The 19,334-nt window shown below is 46.1% G+C and overlaps 2 protein-coding genes across 4 annotated transcripts; both read left to right on the top strand.

Annotated features, from left to right (window-relative positions):
- The first annotated feature begins 719 nt into the window (after positions 1 to 719).
- On the top strand, positions 720 to 16,169 carry LOC308655418 (ETS translocation variant 3). Of its 3 annotated transcripts, none has more exons than XM_081305533.1 (5): positions 720 to 924; positions 2,912 to 2,967; positions 3,558 to 3,795; positions 4,998 to 5,113; positions 11,416 to 16,168. In XM_081305533.1, the coding sequence occupies exons 2-5, from the start codon at positions 2,922 to 2,924 to the stop codon at positions 12,549 to 12,551; spliced, it is 1,536 nt and encodes a 511-aa protein (XP_081161659.1). In that variant the 5' UTR covers positions 720 to 924; positions 2,912 to 2,921; the 3' UTR covers positions 12,552 to 16,168. The 3 variants fall into 3 exon arrangements, with proteins under 3 accessions (XP_081161659.1, XP_081161658.1, XP_081161660.1); XM_081305532.1 differs by having other exon boundaries at positions 721 to 924; positions 2,909 to 2,967; XM_081305534.1 differs by lacking the exon at positions 720 to 924 and having other exon boundaries at positions 2,913 to 2,967; positions 11,416 to 16,169.
- A 2,193-nt stretch (positions 16,170 to 18,362) lies between these two features.
- On the top strand, positions 18,363 to 18,921 carry LOC308656661 (peptidyl-prolyl cis-trans isomerase FKBP1A-like). Its single transcript, XM_081307965.1, has one exon. The coding sequence runs from the start codon at positions 18,450 to 18,452 to the stop codon at positions 18,687 to 18,689; it is 240 nt and encodes a 79-aa protein (XP_081164091.1). The 5' UTR covers positions 18,363 to 18,449; the 3' UTR covers positions 18,690 to 18,921.
- The last annotated feature ends 413 nt before the right edge of the window (positions 18,922 to 19,334 follow it).

Here is a 19,334-nt window from a genome sequence, read left to right as displayed (position 1 = left end):
ATTTAATTTTTCATTCTAAATGTATTTAAGCTTCTCTGATCCCCACTCTATGCCCCTGGAGTGAAATTAGGGCTTGGACACCACTTGAATCTATGAGGGTAGGGGTTGGACATAAAATTGAACTGCTTGAGATCTTTTCCCATTAAACTTCTTACAGGGAAAAACACAGGCTTTGGACAAGGTATTTGTAATTACTCGAGCAGGAACAAAAAGGGAAAGGCATGGGAAGTGTTTGAACGGCTGGGAACCAATTCGGACGAAATGCAGAGTGGCGGGGAGACGCGGGGAGGCGGTCACTCCCCGGTCTCCACGGGGACAGCTGCCAAAGCCTGTGCCTCAGGTTTCGCGGCTCCGTTTTATACGTGTCGTCCAGGGCCCTTTTTTTTGGGGGGGGGCGGTGGAGACAGCGTCTGCGGATCCTACTTCCCATTTCGAGGGCGGTCCTCCCTGGGAGGTCGCCGAGCCCTTTTCTGGGGGAAACGTGGGCCTCTCCTCGGGGTGCCCGAGCCCTTCTCGTGGGGTCGCGAGATGCCCGCCCGCGGTAGGTGGCCCGGCACGCAGCGCCGCCGTCGCCCCGCGGGCTCCCGACGTCCGGCTCCGGCCACCCGACCGGGCCGGGGTGCCCCCGCGAGCGTGCGTAACGTGCCCCCCACAACGTGACGCACGTGACGCACGCGCCGCACCGGGCGGAGTGGGGGCGGAAGTCGGCGTCTGCCGCGGGGAGAAAGGAAAGGAGCGGCGGCTGGGTGCGGCGCGGCGAGGCCCCGAGCCGGCGGGCGGGCGGGCGCCGCCTCCTCCCCCGCCCCCGCCCAAGATGGAAGTGACGACAGCAGCCGAGGAGGTCACTTCCTGCTGGGGTGGATGAGGAGGAGCTGGAGACACCGCGGAGGAGACCGGACCGAAGACGGACCGTGCTGGAGAGAGGTGAGTCCCGCGTCGCCGCGGCCGCCGGGCCCCTCGGGGCCAGCAGCCCCGGACCCCGACAGGGACAGCGTCCCCGGCGCCCGGGGCGCTCCCGGGCCGTGCCACCCCCGCCGGGCCTCACCCTGCGCGGGGGGCGGGGGAGGAAGGGGCCCGTGTCTGCGAGGCGGCCGGGATCCCGGCAGCGTTCGCGAACACCCGGCCGGGGGAGATGAGGGGCGCCGGGGCCCTGGGGGCCGAGGAGGCCGGCACCGGGAGCTGCCGCGGACGTCCGCAGCGCCGGACCGAGAATGTCTCCCTCGGGGAACGGTCGCGAACGGAGGCAGGGCAGGGGGCCGAGGTGCGGAGGGGAGTCTCTGGTCCCGCTAGGACGGAGTCTCGGGGTGAATTTGTGAGGAGCTTGCAGAGGCGCCTCCGGGCTGTTGGAAGAGGGCCTTGATGGCACATTGGGACAGCTGGGGTATCCAGAAGGGGCTTCCAGATCAGGTCATCGTTGCAGCGGGGTTTGCACCTCTAGCGGTGCGGGATCGAGGGTATTCCTGGGAGCAGGGTAAAGGCCCCGCAGTGGACAGAGCAATCCAGTAGTTTCGAGTCCAGGGCGGCTTCCTTGCAACCGTGGGGAAATTACTGTTTTTCCTTCCTCACTGTCACGGAAATGGGAGAGGAAACTCCTGCCTCAGCCCTGGTGCCTTGTTATTGTGTATGGTGTGCGTCTGTTTGCCTGGGTGTCTGCCTCTGTGTCTGTATGCCTGTGTGTCTGTGTCTGTTTTCTCCTTCCTTTGGGCTATTGATCTCCTCCCTGGCCCCTGGTAGTTTCATGGGCTGATACTGGTCTCCTTGTATGTCTGGTGAGAAAGAAAATTAAAAGGATCTAGAGGAATCCCAAATAAGATGAGATTTCCAAGATTAGGAATTTGTCCCCACCCGACCCTGGGGCCAAAGAGGCACCTGCATTCCCTCTAGACTCCTGTAATATGGGTGCTGAGGGCCTGTCATCCACCCTGGGGAACAATGAGGGTAAATCTGCCCTCTCCTGCCCTCATCTCCCTCTGGCAGTTTCACCCCTCCCTCCTCTTTGCTGAAGGGACTCACTGACACCAAGCTGCTTGCTGCTAGGAACAGGAAATTTATTGAGGAACTGTAAATCTGGATGGGATGAATTCAGATCTTCATAGCAGGACTCCCTCCACTCATTGACCAGAAGGACCACAGAAATGACTGCTGCTTTTCCCCCCTCCTTCCTTCCAGTTAAAAGATAACATAAAATTTTTTTCTCAGTAAACTTGAGGAGTGTGTGTATATGTGTGTGTGTGTGTGTGTCTGTCTGTCTGTCTGTCTCCATGTCCTATACAGTGACTCTACATATGTGTGTTTACTTCCTGTATCCAGAGTATTTTTCAAGGGGAAGAGGACAGTTTCTGACTAGGAGGAGTTTTCCTTCCATCTCACATAATTCAGTAAAATAAATCAAAATCAGATGTTCATTCTTGAGGGAATCAGATGGATTTGGATTTTTTTCATCCTTTTTTAAACAGGTACATCTGGGTGAACTCAGGCTTGTGTATCTTGGCATGTGAACCTGTCTAGTAATAAAAGACAAACTGTTTGACTTGTTTGGGCTGCCTTTTTGGACCCATTTCACTGTACCCTTCCTTTTTCTTTTCTTTTTTTTTTTTTAACATTTGGAGGGTTGGTCAGGAGGAAGAAAGCAAATATTAAGGACAGTGTTTACACTTTGTGGTTTAAAGTCAGGTGAGAGATAATTATGGCTTTTGAAGCTGATGACCTGAGGACCATCATTTGATGACTTGCGGATTAGCAGTTTAGAGATGACATGTTTGAAAGACAGAGGGTTGCATAAGAAAGGAAAGATAGGGAAAAGGAAGTTTGGGGCAAGATTGTGCCAGAAAAACTCAGGAGGATAATAAATAAGTAGCATAATAAATAAGTAGCATCTTAAAGTAATCCTATGGCTTGTGTCTCTCAGCAGGAGGGCGAAAATGAAAGCAGGTTGTAGCATCGTGGAAAAGCCAGAAGGAGGTGGAGGTGAGCAGAAGTTAATCATCTCTGATGCACCTGGAATGTCCCTCTGTGGTTCCTGTTCTGTGCACTTGGATTTTGTTCACAAATGTAACTCCATGACTGATAGCCTCCTGACTGGGACAGTTGTAGGCCTGTTTCCTTTGAATGTGTATTGAACACATTTGATCAGCACACCATTATCTCAAGTTTTAGTCTCTTTCCTGTAAGAAAAATAATTCCAACCTTGAGGATAAGAGGAGTTTTCAGCTGTATTTTCCTAAAATATTAGTTTATCTTTCCTATTTGTTCCTTTTGGAACTTTTGTGCCCCCATGGGAGTAGGTTTGGTATATAATAATGTATGGAAAGGTAAATGATTAGGGCACCTGGGTTCTGCTGCCAGACTCTATCCGATTCAGTGATTGCCACAAGAATAAGTCATTTCTCTGTCCTTTTCTCCCTCTGTTGCGGTTAGCCCCAGATGACTAAAAGGGTGTTTGTGGCATGTTTACAAAGCACTCTAGAGATTCTGAGCAGTGGAATGTGAAGTTGGGGGTGCTGGTATGTATGTACCTAGCTCCTGACTACTTTGATCTTGCTGTTTTCACACTAAAGGGTATCAGTTTCCTGACTGGGCCTACAAAACAGAGTCGTCCCCCGGCTCCCGGCAGATCCAGCTGTGGCACTTCATCCTGGAGCTGCTGCAGAAGGAGGAGTTCCGCCATGTCATCGCCTGGCAGCAGGGAGAGTATGGGGAGTTTGTCATCAAGGATCCCGATGAGGTGGCCCGCCTCTGGGGCCGCAGGAAATGCAAACCACAAATGAATTATGACAAGCTGAGCCGAGCCCTCAGGTAAAAGAAAGGACTCTCAAATCTGTGGTGTTAACAGATTGGAAGGAGACTAGGCAGTTTGGTGAATGTTAGATAAAAAGGGTATCAGGTGATAAGAGACAGCACTCTCTCAGTGCTTTTAAAGTGGGAGTCAGAGCTGTTGAATCCTAGTAGCACAGGCACAGGAGGAGAAAAGACATATCTTTGGTTCTATGTAGGAGGGAATTCCAATGTGGCTGGCACTGGATCCTGATAGACAGCCGCTTCTGCTCTGTAGTGGGCGAGAGTGTGTGGTGAAACATGGTTTGGAGCTCGTTTATAATCGTTTAGACTTCCCTGTCGGGAGTTTATTAGAATTTCTCTTATTTGGGCTCCCCTGGGAGAAGCTAGGAAGGGGTGAAGCTAGCATAGGAGGAGGGCTCACCGAATGGCGCTGACCCAGCTACTCAGGAACTGAATCTGTGGGCTCAGTTGTCAGTACATAGGTTGCTCTACAATTTGATTACTATAAGTTCTCAGGCTCTCTTTTCCTCTTTTCAGTCTTAAAATTTCATAACCCTTTAGCCCTCAAGGGGCCAGAAGGCAATTTATGACCTGAGCTATTAAATAGAAGCCAGGCTAAAGGTTCCATGTACGTCAAAGTTCCCCTGCCTTTCTTCATTCTTAGTGACCCTGAACGTAAAATCTGTGCAGCACTCTTCTGGATCCTCCCCCATCCCTTTGAGTCTTTGAAAGTGAAGCAGGCCAGGCTAGCTGCTATTTTCCAGATCAGGGTATGCCATTGTCTCACTGGCCACCATAAAACAGTTCTACATTCCTTTGTGCCTTGAGCATCCAACCTCCTAGGAGAGGTGTCTGCCCCCACCTGGGCCAGACAGAACCTAGGCAGTTAGTGACATAGAATGGAACTGGAAGGAAGTAGACTAGAAATGAAATTGTAGAGAGATGGAGGACAAAGGTGATTAGAGCTAGGATAGGTGTTTAGGATCTTAAAGTGAGGAAGTCTATGTAAAGCTGTAGCCAAAGACTAGAGCTAATTGAAAATTGAATGAAAAAGTGAGCTCTTAGGTCTTCCAACTCTAACCTAATGGCTGCAAAAGAATGAAGAAGATGTTTGCAAGTAATACTTACAGCAAGAATTGTTATTCTTAGTGATTATTTAAAATATATCAAAATCTGTCAATAGCCTGAAGATAAATTGACGAGTATTCCCATTTTTGCAGATACTATTACAACAAGAGGATCCTTCATAAAACAAAAGGGAAAAGGTTTACTTACAAATTTAACTTCAACAAACTGGTGATGCCCAACTACCCATTCATCAACATTCGATCAAGTGGTAAGATGCAGACTCCTTTGGTTGGTAGTGAATTTTGAGTTAAATATTTTCAGAAAACCACTTCTAATCCAGGCATGGTGGCACATTGCCTGTAATCCCAGCTGCTTGGGAGGCTGAGGCAGGAGGATCACAAGGTCAAAGTCTGCATCAGCAACTTAGCAAGGCCCTAAGCAATTCAGTGAGACCCTGTTTCTAAAAATATATATCTAAAAAGAGGGCTGGGGATGTGGCCCAGTGATTGTTGCCCTGGGTTCAATTCCCAATACCAAAAAGAAAACGAGTTCTTAGACATGACACATTAAAGGGGATTTTAGAAACACTGAAGTAATGTGAACCCTTGAATTGCCTCTGTGTTCTTCCTAAGTCTCTCCCCATTCATCTCTCTCTTTTTTTTTTTTTTTTTGGTGGTGCTGAGATTAAACCCAGGACCTTGTGGCATCTCCCCACCACCACTAATTCGTCTCTTAGAGGGAGTAATAGGCTATGCAATAACAAGATACATTTGTTTGGTTTGTTTACTTAGTTACCTTTTATGCATATTATTTGTAATCTCCTAGATATTATTAAACTATCCTGTTTGGGAATGATGCTCCATAGGTTTGCATTGATTCTTTTTTTTTAAGATACACACTTAGTTTAACACCCTGCCCAGTGGCTCTTTCATAGATGAGAACCTGTTTCTACAAATACTTCCGATTTTCTATGAACTACCAAGCGCTCCCTTATCATGTGAATAATCATCGAAACCACAGCATCCTTGATCAGAGAAGGAGAGGTTCACATGTTTGCAGTGAAAAGTAGTGTCTTTGATCTGCACCAGCAACTCCTCAGACAACAAGACTCTAGGGTTACTTAGCCTTCTTTCCTTTTTTAAGTGTAGCAGGGCTTCCCCTCCATCTCTCCAGGTTACAGCTTTTCACCACAGCTCCTCACAGAGGCTTTAGATCTGCCTCTCAATGCAGAGGCAGTCTCTTATAAATGTTGTTGTTTATGTTTGATTATTGGGTTTTATAAAGATATCAATTCTTCCCCTACTTAAGAAAATAAATTGTATTTAATTAATTTTCCAACCAATTCATCATTGCTCTTTGTGGCCTGTGTGTCAAGGCAAAGAAAGTTGATCTTGATTCTGTAGTAATACAACTTCTCAGAGAAAAGTTGGAAGAAACCTGAAAAATTAGAGCGGGGGTGTGGCTGAGAATATAATGCTAAAATCCATTGCAGATATGTAATTACTACACACAACAAGTTAGGGCAGTTTTAGCTTCACTCTGCTATCATTACAGTTTCATCTCTCTTTCTGTAACCACTCCCTCCTGTCCCTGGGGCATGCATTTAAAAAAAAAAAAGTGGTATTGGAATGCATCTCTCTAATTACAACCTGTTTTCTTTCCTTGTGCCTGAGGGAGCAGCATTAGGAAATCAGACCTGTTCTAGCCACTGGAATCTTGTTTCCTCTATTTCTCACTTTTGCCCCTTCCCTATGTACCTAGAGGTACGGGCACTTTAGATGGGAGTACCAGTCATTGAAAAATGTATTGGGGTTCATACTCATCTATCCCACCCCCAAAAGAATGCTTAATTGGTATTTTTTTTTCTGTCCTTGATTTTTTTTTTTTAATTGAAAACCCAGAAGGCCAGCCACTTGGACAAATTGAAATGGGATGTCTGTCCATCAACCTCTGGGATAAATATGGTTATTTTTGCAGGGCAAGGAAATCTAAACTGTTACTCTGTGAAGACTGGTCTGGAAATCTAATAGTAGTGGCCTGGTACACATGGTCTGCCTGAAAGCAATTGAATCAAAGTTGATCCTTAACAGCCTCAAGACCCTAATCAGAAATTTATGGGGAAAGCAAAACAGCATACATTTATTTTAGGAATACATTATCATTACTCACATCCTTAGGTATAGACAATTCCAAAGAACAGGAGCTGCTTTTTTTTTCCCCCCCATGGGGGTTGAAAATTCAGGGGCACTTAACCACTGAGCCACATGCTTTTTTCAGGGGAGAGAGGACAAGGTCTTGCTAAGTTGCTGAGGCTGACTTTGAATTTGTAATCCTTCTACCTCAGCCTCCTGAGTCACTGGGATTATAGGTAGGTATGCACCACAGTGCCCAGCTTTGGAATTGTTTTTTTTTTGTTTTGTTTTGTTTTTTGTTTTTTTTTTTTTTTAAAGAGAGAGAGAATTTTTTTAATATTTATTTTTTAGTTCTCGGCGGACACAACATCTTTGTTTGTATGTGGTGCTGAGGATCGAACCCGGGCCGCACGCATGCCAGGCGAGCGCGCTACCGCTTGAGCCACATCCCCAGCCTGGAATTGTTTTTTTTTAATAGAGAACTTTTGCCCAAAGAGGCCAAGTATTGTTTAAGTAATGTTAATATGATGACAAAGGGACGGAACATTTATTGAACATCTACTTAATTGGAGGTACTTTTGCTTGGCAGTTTGGCAAATTATCTTATTCAAATCTTCTAGTCCATTAAAGTATATGTCTCAGTATTCACATTTTATGAATGATAAAAGTCAATGACTGATCAGAGTAGATTGAATAGTTATCTGTTGAACAGTTTATCAGGAAACAGTTCCTGAGAGAATGAACTGTTGAAATTTAGCTCTTATTTAATAATTCATACATTCCAAAATCTCAATTGAGTTTTATTCATTTGTTCAACAGATAATGTGTTAAACCCTAAAGAAAAAAAAATGATGGGAGAATTGTTTCCTTCAAGAACTACAGAATTTAGCAGGAAAAATATATACTAGGTTTAACACAATTGTAAAATGCAAGTGCTTTAAGTAGAGCTGTGTGAATTTAGATCCTAGAGACTTTAAAGGTTTCTGCAAGGTGGATTGGTACTTTGGTCTGTGTTTTAAAAAGAAAGGTGGTACATCCCTGATAGTAACATAACTAAATAATATAGAAGTTTATAGAATAAGAGGGTAAATATTCTTTTCTCTTCCCCTATAATTTCACTTTTTTAACAGTTTATTGTAGTGTATTTCATGTGTAGGTAGTGTTCAAAGTACTTCTACATATAGTAACTCATTTTTATCATTAGTAGCATCCTATAAAATACATCTTACAGGGCTGGGATTGTGGCTCAGTGGCAGAGCACTTGCCTTACATGTATGAGGCACTGGGTATTTAAAATATATCCTATAAGATACATTTAATAATGTATTTTAATATCTACTTGTGTCTGCATAAGAAACATTGAAGCTGGGCACGGTGGCACATGCCTGTAATTTTAGCAGCTCAGGAGGCTGAAGCAGGAGGATCACAAATTCAAAGCCAGCCTCAGCAACTTAGCAAGGCCCTGAGCAACTTAGTGAGACCCTGTCTCAAAATAAAAATAAAAGGGCTGGGGATGTGGCTCAGTGGCTAAGCACCCTTGGGTCTGATTTCTGGTACCAAAAAATAAAAATAAAAAACATTGAAAAAGTACTAGTAAAAATAGTTACCTCTTAGAGGATAAAAGGCAGGACAGACTATTCAGGGATGGACTTGAGATCTCTTGGGCTATTCTCCCTATTCCCACCCCACCCCAGTTTTTCGATTGTTTGTTTTGGAAGACTTCAAATCTCAGAAAAATTGTATTAATAACAGTGAACACCCACATGTCCTTTATCTAGATTCACTAATGGTTAACATTGTTGCCACATTTGTTTTATCTCTTTCTATTTATATATACTTTTTAAATCTTTTGAGATTATGTTGCAGACATCATGGCACTTCACCCCATGTACTTCAGCATGTATCTCCCAGGAACAAGGACATTCTTTTCCATAACCACAATAACGTTACCACACCCAGGAAGTTTAACAGTGCTCTAACACTGTTACCAAACATGTGGTTCATAGTTGAATGATACATGTACTTCAAAATTTTAATTTTTGAATCATGATTATTTATCTAAGAAAAAATTATTTTAACAACTACATGCAATTTGCTATGTGCTAGTACTATTCCAAGGGCTTTACAAATTTTAATTTTTTTTATTTCTCATAACATTAGGAATGGTCTTATTGCCACCTATTTTACAGGTAAGGAAACTGAGGCACAGAGAGGTGAATTGTCCAGCTAGAACCAGGGTTTGAACATAGGTAAAGACCTTGTTATTTACACTGTTGCCAGAGGGCAATCAGAAACTCCAATTTGGGGCTGGCGTTGTGGCTCAGCAGCAGAGTGCTCACCTAGCATGCTTGAGGCCCTGGGTTCGATCCTCGACACCACATAAAAATAAAGCTATTAAACAAAACCAAAAAAACTTATTTGTACTAGCCACAAGATAGAAGGTACCAGAAGTAAGATTCAGACCTCAGTTTTCCAACTCGACTATTCAAATCTTGTGATGGTTTTACTAAGGCAATTTTCTTTCAGAGCAATAATATTCATTCAAACCTTTTTTTTTCGGGGGGGGGGGGGACAAATTCTTTTCCCTGGCAAAATCTTGGATTTTATATCTTAATATATAATATAATCAGAGGGAAGGGACCAGATTTCTACCTTTCCAACATGGCTCTATTCCACCATCCTTCCCCTTCCCCCTCCCTGATCCAGAGCATTTGGAAAATGCTGTGTATTATTTTTCCTTACAGATTTATAGCATGCCTTAGTATGTGTAAAGACTGAGATATTGCCTGTTTAAAAAAACGGCAAGCACCCTACCTCTGAGCTATATCCCCAGCCCTGATTTAACCAGTTTTCTAAATTGCTTAGGAGACAGAACTTTCCTTCCTTTCCACATTATCCTTATGACTTATTTTGTTCTTCTGAGTATATACAAGTGGGATTGTTGCTTTTGATTGAATGTACTCTTTATAAAAGCCAAGGATCAAAAGAATCAAAAAGGTTAGGATTTAGTCACTGTGATAGACTGAGAAAAAGAGACTTACGTCCTGGGACTCTTGGCTCTCCTCAAATCCTATGCAGAGCCATTTCTCTGTCTTTCCTAAATTAAGATTAAGTAAAGGGGCTTTAAAATAAAAGAGTCCTGCAGACAGTTTTCTGTGAAACATCCCTTTGGGCAGTGCTGCTCTGGCAGCGTTAGCCACGTGTGCCTAGAAGCTGTCTCACACATACCAGCCTACTCCAGTCACAGCTGAGGGTTTTTCCAATAGCAAGCATAGGAGACTGGAGCTAACTGGGACCAGTTCCTAACCACACTGTGTCTTGCCTCTTTTCGTTTTCTCTCCTAGACCACCAGACTTTTGCTGGTCTTTATTTTTCCCCCCTTCCTTTTTTTCTTCTTTTATGCCTGCCTCAGAGTATCAAGAACCCTTATTACATCATCATGATGGAAGCCACCAGAACCTCCAGGAACCTGTGGGGTCCCGAGGCCTCAGGTGGCGTTCCTTTCTCGGGCCTTAAAGGAACTTTTGGGGAGAAGTTGAGAATTTTATGTTCCTCTCAAGTTGGTATGGTTAATAGTGTTAGCTTCCACTTAGAGTTTCACATTTTAACAGTTGAACTTAGGAGAGGGAGGAGCAGGTCCTAGGTTTTCTTCCAGCATCCTCAGTGCTCAAAAGTGGAGTAGGAATGAAGATCATTTTATAAAATGATCAGAGGTATAAATTTGTAGAGATTGGAAAATATTTGAATCTCTGAGGTAATGATTATTTATCAAAAGTTCCAAATGTATACCACAAGAACTTACCTTAAGAAACAATTATTTTTTTACTAATCTATTTTCATTAAAATATGGTCTTGTTCATGTCCATATATGTGAGGTGCAGGGTCTTGCATGGCTTTACATATATATATTATTTCCGGTTTTGTTTGTTTAGGTTTGCTTGCTTTATACGTATAGTCAGAATTATGAGAACAAGAAAAGGTTATTTGCACAGCTGCAAATTGAGACAGGTGACACCTACACAATACTTGGAGTTGCAGAGAAGGTTGCTGTTGTATCCCATTCAATCATTCACTTAATACTTATTGAGCACCTACTAATTGTTAAGCCTTGAATTGCTGGGAAGACAGTTGTGGACTATTGGAAGTCTCTGCCTGGTGAATTTATGTTTTAAAGTATTAATATCAACAAATAAAGAACATTGCAGATACTAAGGAGTAGTGTGAAGACAACTTAAGGAGCTGGAGAAAGATGGCAACTAAGTTGAATGGGAGAGCTGTGGTCGTTACTGGGAAGGTGGGGAACTGTGGGATTTGGTCCATTTGAGATGTTTGTTGCCTGTTGGGGCTATCTGTTGTGTACCTCATTAGCACAAGTAAAAATGCTAGCAGCCTGAGCAACCAGACCTCCAACGGAGCCTTTGTCTTTCCCCCGCTGCAGGTGTGGTTCCTCAGAGCGCGCCTCCAGTGCCAACGGCCTCTTCCCGCTTCCACTTCTCACCCCTGGACACCCATTCTCCGACTGGTGATGTGCAGCCCAGCCGGTTCTCTGCCAGCTCCCTCACTGCTTCTGGCCACGAGAGTAATGGCACTGATAGGAAGGTGGAGCTTCCGGAGCTGGAGGATGGCTCAGCTGCCGACTGGCGCCGGGGCGTGGACCTCATGTCTTCCCGGAATGCTGTCGGTGGAGGCGGGCTGGGCCACCAGAAACGCAAGCCCGACATAATGCTTCCTCTGTTCACTAGGCCCGGGATGTACCCTGACCCCCACAGCCCCTTCGCTGTCTCTCCCATCCCTGGCCGTGGAGGTGTCCTCAATGTCCCCATTTCACCAGCCCTCTCCCTGACTCCCACCATCTTCTCCTACAGCCCCTCCCCGGGTCTGAGCCCCTTCACCAGCAATAGTTGCTTCTCCTTCAACCCAGAAGAAATGAAACACTACCTTCATTCTCAAGCCTGCTCCGTATTCAACTACCACCTGAGCCCTCGGACTTTCCCCCGCTACCCTGGGCTCATGGTTCCGCCACTGCAATGCCAAGTGCATCCCGAGGAGTCCACTCCGTTTTCTATCAAGCTGCAGCCCCCGCCCGCTGGGCGCAAGAACCGTGAGAGGGTAGAGAGCAGCGAGGAGTCGGCACCTGCTGCCGCACCCACCATGGCTCCTGTGCCCCCGCGAATTAAGGTGGAGCCCACAGCCGAGAAGGATCCTGAGAGCCTCAGGCAGCCAGCCCAGGAGAAGGAGGAGCACCCTCAAGAAGAGGGCACCGTGCCGAGCAGGACCACGGAAGAAGGGAAAGGTACCGTCTTTGCGCGCCCTGCTGCCCCACCCACCTGGCCCCCAGGCCCCACCAGCACCGCCAGTGAAGAACCCCTAGAGGTGACTGAAGACAGTGAGGACAGGTCTGGCAAAGAGCCCAGTGCACCAGAGAAGAAAGAAGACGCTTTGATGCCCCCCAAGCTTCGGTTGAAGAGGCGCTGGAACGATGACCCTGAAGCCCGGGAGCTGAGTAAGAAGGGCAAGTTCCTCTGGAACGGGTCAGGACCCCGGGGCTTGGCAACAGCAGCCGCAGATGCCTAGAACTGCAAGTGGGCCGGGAGCTGTTTATATTGTAGTCAAATACATACATGTATTTATGTAGCAAGATCTGGGGGGCGGGGGGCGGGAGTTAGGCTGGTTTGATCATCTGGGGCATAGACTCATACTTTTCTGTTGGGGATGGGATGGGTGTCTTCTGTTGTAAATTAGGTCAGATGTGAACACACTTTTTTTTTTCCTGGTGAGTAGTAGGACACAGAGAGGGTATGTGAACTGAAAGGGGAAGGAGCCTGTTTTCCGTTTGAGGCTTACACTTCCTGACAAGGAAACTCCTAAAGGGCCCAGGTACTTTTTGGTCCTGCAGTAGTTTGGGTTCCAGGCTTTTTCTTTTCTATTGTATTTATGTATGAAAAGCCATTAATGGGTTTCTGTGCTCGCAGAGAGAGACTTAAAAGGGAAAGGTCCTGGCTGGGAGGTTGTGCAGTGAGAGACCATTAATACTAAGTATTTTGCCTGAAATGTTACTTTATAATTATTTCAAGGGAGGAATAAGGTAATTTCAGTCTTAGGGGTGGGGAGGGATGTTCAGATGTCAATTTTCCTTTTTCTCTCTCTTTTCTCTAGTTGTTATTTGCCATTTCTCTTTTCCTTTTTAAAAACTGCTTTCAGGACACATGAGTGTACTGCCAGTTAGAGTGGGGCTGAGGCACGGAGCTGGCCCCCTCTCAGGGGCAGGGTTGGGGCAGGAAACCTTGCTGCGAGCTCCTTGGACTTTTTACCTACTTCACCTATTAAGAAGCCATGAGGAGTTGCAAACTCTTGTTCAGGGAAGAAAGAAGAGGGCAGGAGGAAGTAACCCAATGCCTTTAAAAACAAAACAAATGAAAAACGTGATCCTCATTGTTCTTTTCCATTGTGGGTTTGGGAAGCCAAATCAAAGTTTGACTGTGAGCAAGTTCACTGAGAAGGCATGACAACATTGCTGAAGATGTCTTTCCATTGTGTCTGGTCCTCTTATCATTTTCTGAAGTCGAGCCTTAACTATGAACATACTTCAAGAGATACGGGTCTGTCAACATAAACCTGTAAAGGGCATGGACAGCTTTTCAGATAATCCAGGAATGTTGAGACTTGCTTCAATTCCTAGCTGGTATTTAGTCACTCCCTCTTGATGTTGTCGGAATGGGTAGCAGAAAGGCAGGGTCGTGGGAGCTCAGGGCAGATGGTACCTGGAAGCACAGAAAGTAGCTGGGGGAACAAGTGGATGTTTGTCATGAGCAAAGGAAGAGGTGGAAAGACGCTGAAGGCAGCCAGAGGCCACAGGCCTGGTGTGAGTAAAGGTTGATGTCTGTCCTGCGATGGTGCCCTTCTTGCCGCCCCATTTGCCCGCATTGTTCTGAGCCTCCTGATCGACTGTCTTGCTTGAGACTCCAGACAGGAATTGTCTCTTTGTGGGAAATTCTCTTCCAACAACTTCAAAGGAAAGGGAAAGTATTGATCTTATGTGAAGCAAAAGACTAAGGCTGGATGTAGCTCTCTAGTACAGCACTTGCCTAGCATGCAGAGGGCCCTGGGTGTGATCCCAGCACCACAATAAGAAGAAAAGAAAAAACTAGGGGCAGAGAGAAAGTAACAGCAGCCAACCTTTTGTGTGTGTGCACGTACCTCCTTAGTGTACATGAACGTAAACTCCTGGCTGTGGCTCAGATCCAGCTGCCAGCCAAGCGGAGGGAGGGAAATAATGCACTGTCTGTTGAGGGTAAGGGGTGGTGTCTAGGAACTGGAGAAAATCCTGACTTCACCTTGGCCTGAGAGACATAACTAGGGAACCTTTGAGAGTTCTTTTAATAGTGGGGTGTTTTTTTCTTTTTAAAACTGGAGTATGTGCATGAGACAGGGATTTAGGAAAGGTTAGAGCAGGTGAGAGACACGAGATGGCCTGGGATGACTTGAGTCCAGCATGCTATTTCTTGGCATGCAACTGAACTTGATCCAAGTTCCCTAAGTGACTCATCTTTGCCCAGGAAAGGAATTGAGTGTGGTCCCTAAGACTCAGGCTTAGTCAGGCTGCCTTGGCGGTTGTGTTTTTACCAGTTTCCTTCTCTGCACCTCGATTTACCTCTGACTTCAAAAGCAGGCCCGGCAGGTGGATGAGGGCTCTCTGCTTGGCATTGCCCGATCTAACCAGGGAGGCCAGCTGGCCACCCACTGTCCACTACAGGGGAGGGCCAGCAGGTGTCGGTATGAACTCAGGAATAGAAACACGAGGCCTTTAAAATAAGAGAGGGAAGAAAATCAATGATGCATACCTGTAACCCCCTAGAACCCAAGTGCCAGAATTAATTCCTAGATGCTGCTTCTGTTTGAACAAAAAGTCACTGCTTTTACACTTGAAAAATCATACTCAAAATGTTCAACTCCATGAAATATGTTTTTTGGCTTTAAGAAGTTGTTTGGTGTTTAACTGTTTTCTTTGATTGCCATTCCACCAGTAACTGTTGTTTGATTTGCACTGCACACTGGGGTTTGGGGGTGGGGGGGCTTCTATAGAGCCGAACTTGGGCTTGCTCAGGAAGTGGACCAGGGAATGTGGAGATTGTTGATATTTCCTGGAGCAGAGGAGTGAGAGTTTTTTCTCCTCCCCAGCGCACTCCTAGCAGCTCCTGTCACCAACCTGGTACAAAGCCAGGCCTTTCTCTTCCGTGAGCATCTCATCACTGTCCAGCAGCATGTGGAAGAAGGGGAGACAAAAACCGGACCTATGTCGTGTCTCCCATTTTTTCCAAGTTTTGCTGTGCCAAATGTTTAAAACTTTGTAAACATAATGAAATTTCATTAATCAAGAACTTATTCATGTAAACAGATTGCTTTTGTAGCTATAGAAAACAGTCGAGATCTTTTAAGAGCACCCAGCCTTGCTGAGCTCACCTTTTTTCCTGAAGAAGGATAGAGGTGAACTATAAACCATTCACCAAGTCCCTCCACCCTAATTACCAAGCTGTGCTGCATTAAACCCACCTCACTAATATAGGGAAACTATTGCATCCTAGCGACCCATGGGCCAAGAAACTTTTAGAAGCATTAAAAAAGTAGTTGAGGTATATCACTTCTCACCAAGTGGTTAGAGTCAGTTGGCTGTTTATCCCTTGTCATTTATTTATTCCATAATTATGTTGTGCTTTTTGTTTTGTAAACAGTAATGGAACATACATATTTATGTGTTTTGAAAGAAAACTTTGAGTTTTTTAAAGAACTGTTCCATTTTTAGTTTCTTCTTGGGGCAGGGAAGAAGTTAACCAGTTAATTTGTTTTGAAATATTTAGGCATTCTTTGAGTTATAAAATTGTGATGCAGGGATTTGTGGATGAGACATTCACGTGTGAAAGATAACTTCACTAGTTATCCGCTTACGCAGAATAAAGTGTGTATATGTACATAAAATGTAAGTAATCTTAACTCCATTGTGCAGTGCCTTTTAGATGTTCCGCTTTCTATAAAGTCTTCAAATTTTTGCATATATATTATATATATATGATGTAATGTTATAGAAATATATGTATAATATACATATTTTTTCCAGGGGTATCTGATAGCTCTGTATTTTGTTATGGAAGTTGAAAGAAAAAAGTATTTTACCTCAGAAATTAAAGTTAAATAAAAAAAAAAAAAAGTACTTTTAAGTAATGTTTGTGGAGTGCTGATTTTGTTGTTCATTATACTCTGTGGCCAAAGGATTTGCAGGGTCCGCACCAGCTCCCCCAGTCCACACTTTTTTTTTTTTGTTTTGTTTTTTTTAGTCCTTTTCCCCCCAGGCTGAGGCCGGAACCCAGGGGGCAATAGGCAGTAGGCAAGCGCTCTGCCTCTGAGCTAAATCCCTAACCCCGCACAATTTTTTCTTCTTCTGCCTGGGCACCCACATGGGGAGGAATAGCTCTCAACTGTGGTGGAGCTTGTCATTTTCCTTGAGTGGGTGGCTGCTGCCCGATAAAGGAAACTGAAGCCAGGGACCCCGAGGGGAGTTTCTGTCTGGAGATTGTTTTCAGGGTCCATCCGAGTACATAGCAGAGGCAGGCACAGAAGGCCACAGACCGCGTGACGCCATGTATGTGAGAATTCCAGGAGAGGCAGATCCAGAGGGACCAGACAGAGATTGGTGGTGCCCAGGCAATTCATTTTGGGGCAATGAAAACATTCTGGACTTCTAACAGAAACTACTGAAGTAAAATCACTCTGGAAGGACGTTATGGTATGTGGCTCTCAATAAAGATCGTTTCATGGTTGGTTTTCTTGTCTTTAAATTCAGGATGTGCCTGTGCCAGGGAAACAGTATTTCCTAGTAGAACAAGAGTCCAAGGGGAAGAAGGGAGTCTTCGTGGGTTTTGAACATCATATAACACTTCAAGGGAAAAGGTGCCAACAGGAATCTCATTTTACCCATGGGAGAAAGGCAAGATGACTTTTTGAGGGTCCCAACATGCCAGGTGTTAGGTTTGGCTTCTACTAAAAGGTAGGAGTTGTAGAAGGGTGTGACTGAGTGGTAAGGGTGCAGGTGAAGAGGCAAGTGGATTAGGAAGGATCTTAGAAGATCCCACATTTTGCATTTTTTTTTTCTTCTGGCAATAACCATCCTGGGTGCTTTACAAGAGTTTGGACCAGGCCGATGAGGGGCATGCACGGAAGGCCATCAGAGAAACTACCCTTCAGAGCAATATCTGTTCAGGAAGACTCAGCCCATTGGAAGTGGGGGTAGGAGGGGGACAAAACGACAGGCTCCCTGATGGACTGCCTAGAGTAACTCAGGTCAGGAAGATGGAACAGGTTCAGTTAAGTCCCTCTTGCTTCTGTCATTGTTAAAGGGAAAGAAAGGCTTGTTTTAGGAACGGACTTGAACACAGAGTTTTGCGGATTCTAAGCAACAGGCTTTGCCAGCCTAAGTTGACCTCTCAGTGCTCAGAATTGGATGGTAAGTACTGAATTTTTCACAAAGAGGAGAGACTGAGGAGGAGACCGAGCCTGGAGGTGAGAACACCATGGGTCTGGGAACAAGGGTAGGGGGAACAGAGGAGGAGGAGGGAGGATGAGGCCGCCCGGCCTTAGTCGTGGGCTAAGGCTATTACTAGGGAATAAAGCCTCCCGTGGCTCCCCATTTCCTCTGACGCAGCCTTGCTTGGAAGGCCTCTAATAATCTGGCCCTTGCAGCCTCGTCCTTCACCACAGAGGCCTGCCGGCACTCCCGGGCCCTACCTAAGCTGCAACCAGAATAGCGAGGCATTCGGAGCACTTACGACGTGCTGGTTTTCTTCGGTCCGCTTAGTCGTATGAACTCAATCCTCAGGACGACCCTCTGGGTAGGTGCCGGTCATCCCTGCTCTACTGAGGGGAAACCTGAGTCTCAAAAAAGTGAGCCAATGTGACCCAAGTGCCCAGTGCCTGTGCTTTTAACCACACTGCTACAAGGCCTCAGCCATGCTGAACCACTGATGTGTCTGCCCCACCTACCAGAACACTCCTCTACTTCTAACCAACTGTATCTTCTCCAGAGTTCAACTCGTGTGTCACTGCCTTCAGGGTCCTTTCCTGTAGGACACTGACCTAATGTCACCCTTTCCACACTTCTTGTCATTGCTGACTGGTCTGGCTTCTTACCCAACAGCCACGAAGCCAAGGGCCAGCACAGGCAGGGCTCAGTTCATCTCCCTTTCTCCACTGCCTACCACCCTGCCCAGGATCCAAGATGCTTGATAAATGTGGATTAAATGAATAACAAGAAACATGAGGGAGGGACGAGGCAGAGCCGCGGAACCGCCGCCAGGTCTGCTCACGGTCCACGCTGCCCGTCGCGCTGCCCGCCCAGCGTCCACCGCCGCCACCACCATCTCCCCCGGAGACGGGCGCACCTTCCCGAAGCGCGGCCAGACCTGCGTGGTGCACTACACCGGGATGCTTGAAGATGGAAAGAAATTTGATTCTTCCCGGGACAGAAACAAGCCCTTTAAGTTTATGCTAGGCAAGCAGGAGGTGATCCGAGGCTGGGAAGAAGGGGTGGCCCAGATGAGTGTGGGTCAGAGAGCCAAACTGACTATCTCCCCAGACTATGCCTACGGTGCCACTGGGCACCCGGGCATCATCCCACCACACGCCACTCTGGTCTTCCATGTGGAGCTTCTAAAACTGGAATGACAGGAGTGGCCCCTCCCTCAGCCCCCTGTTCCTGGATCTGCCATGGAGGGATCCGGTGCCTCCAGACGTGCACATGAATCCATACGGAGCTTTTCCTGGCGTCCCACTACACTTTGTATAAACATCTACCCTGACTGAATGTGTTCTGTCACTCAGCTTTGCTTCTGACACCTCCATCTCCCCTTCCCCTTTCTCCTTGTATGTGTGTTTACCTAAACTATATGCCATAAACCTCAAAAAAAAAAAAAAAAAAGAAAAGAAACATGAGGGATGTCTGACTACGGGGACAGAAAACACAGGTTTGGAACATGAGGACAGGCAAAGGGATATGGGGAGAGTGATACATGGAGGGTCTGGCTTGTAGGCCCCAGAGGAGGGCCACCTGGCAGAGAAGCTGAGCTTGTTGTGGGGGCAGGGGCCTCCCCTGCTCCTGCAGTGACTTCTCCGTCTCCAGGCGCTCTCCTTCCCCTCTGCAACTGAACTTCCTGCTTCCTTCAGACTTGCCTCTCCTCCAGTGACATACAGGACATGTTCTTATTTGCCCAAGTAGAATGTGGGCAAGAAAAATAGGAACTGAAAGCAGAGAGCCCTGGCCCTGAAGGTGCCCCCTGCCTCCCAGTCTCCCAGACACTTCTAGTTCTGCAC

This window comes from Spermophilus citellus, assembly GCF_964194105.1.
Source record: "Spermophilus citellus genome assembly, chromosome: 9".
Lineage (NCBI taxonomy): Eukaryota > Metazoa > Chordata > Mammalia > Rodentia > Sciuridae > Spermophilus > Spermophilus citellus.
The sequence above is the reverse complement of the archived record's forward strand: the minus strand, read 5'-3'. Positions and strand labels throughout refer to the sequence as shown.

What these genes read in the sequence shown, in the direction of transcription:
- LOC308656661 (XM_081307965.1), top strand. Translation starts at nt 18,450, where the DNA reads ATGCTTGAAGATGGAAAGAAATTTGATTCTTCCCGGGACAGAAACAAG.
- LOC308655418 (XM_081305534.1), top strand. Translation starts at nt 2,922, where the DNA reads ATGAAAGCAGGTTGTAGCATCGTGGAAAAGCCAGAAGGAGGTGGAG. An exon ending in AAGCTGAGCCGAGCCCTCAG is followed by an intron (nt 3,796 to 4,997) that starts GTAAAAGAAAGG and finishes CCATTTTTGCAG; the next exon opens with ATACTATTACAACAAGAGGA. An exon ending in CATCAACATTCGATCAAGTG is followed by an intron (nt 5,114 to 11,415) that starts GTAAGATGCAGA and finishes CCCCCGCTGCAG; the next exon opens with GTGTGGTTCCTCAGAGCGCG.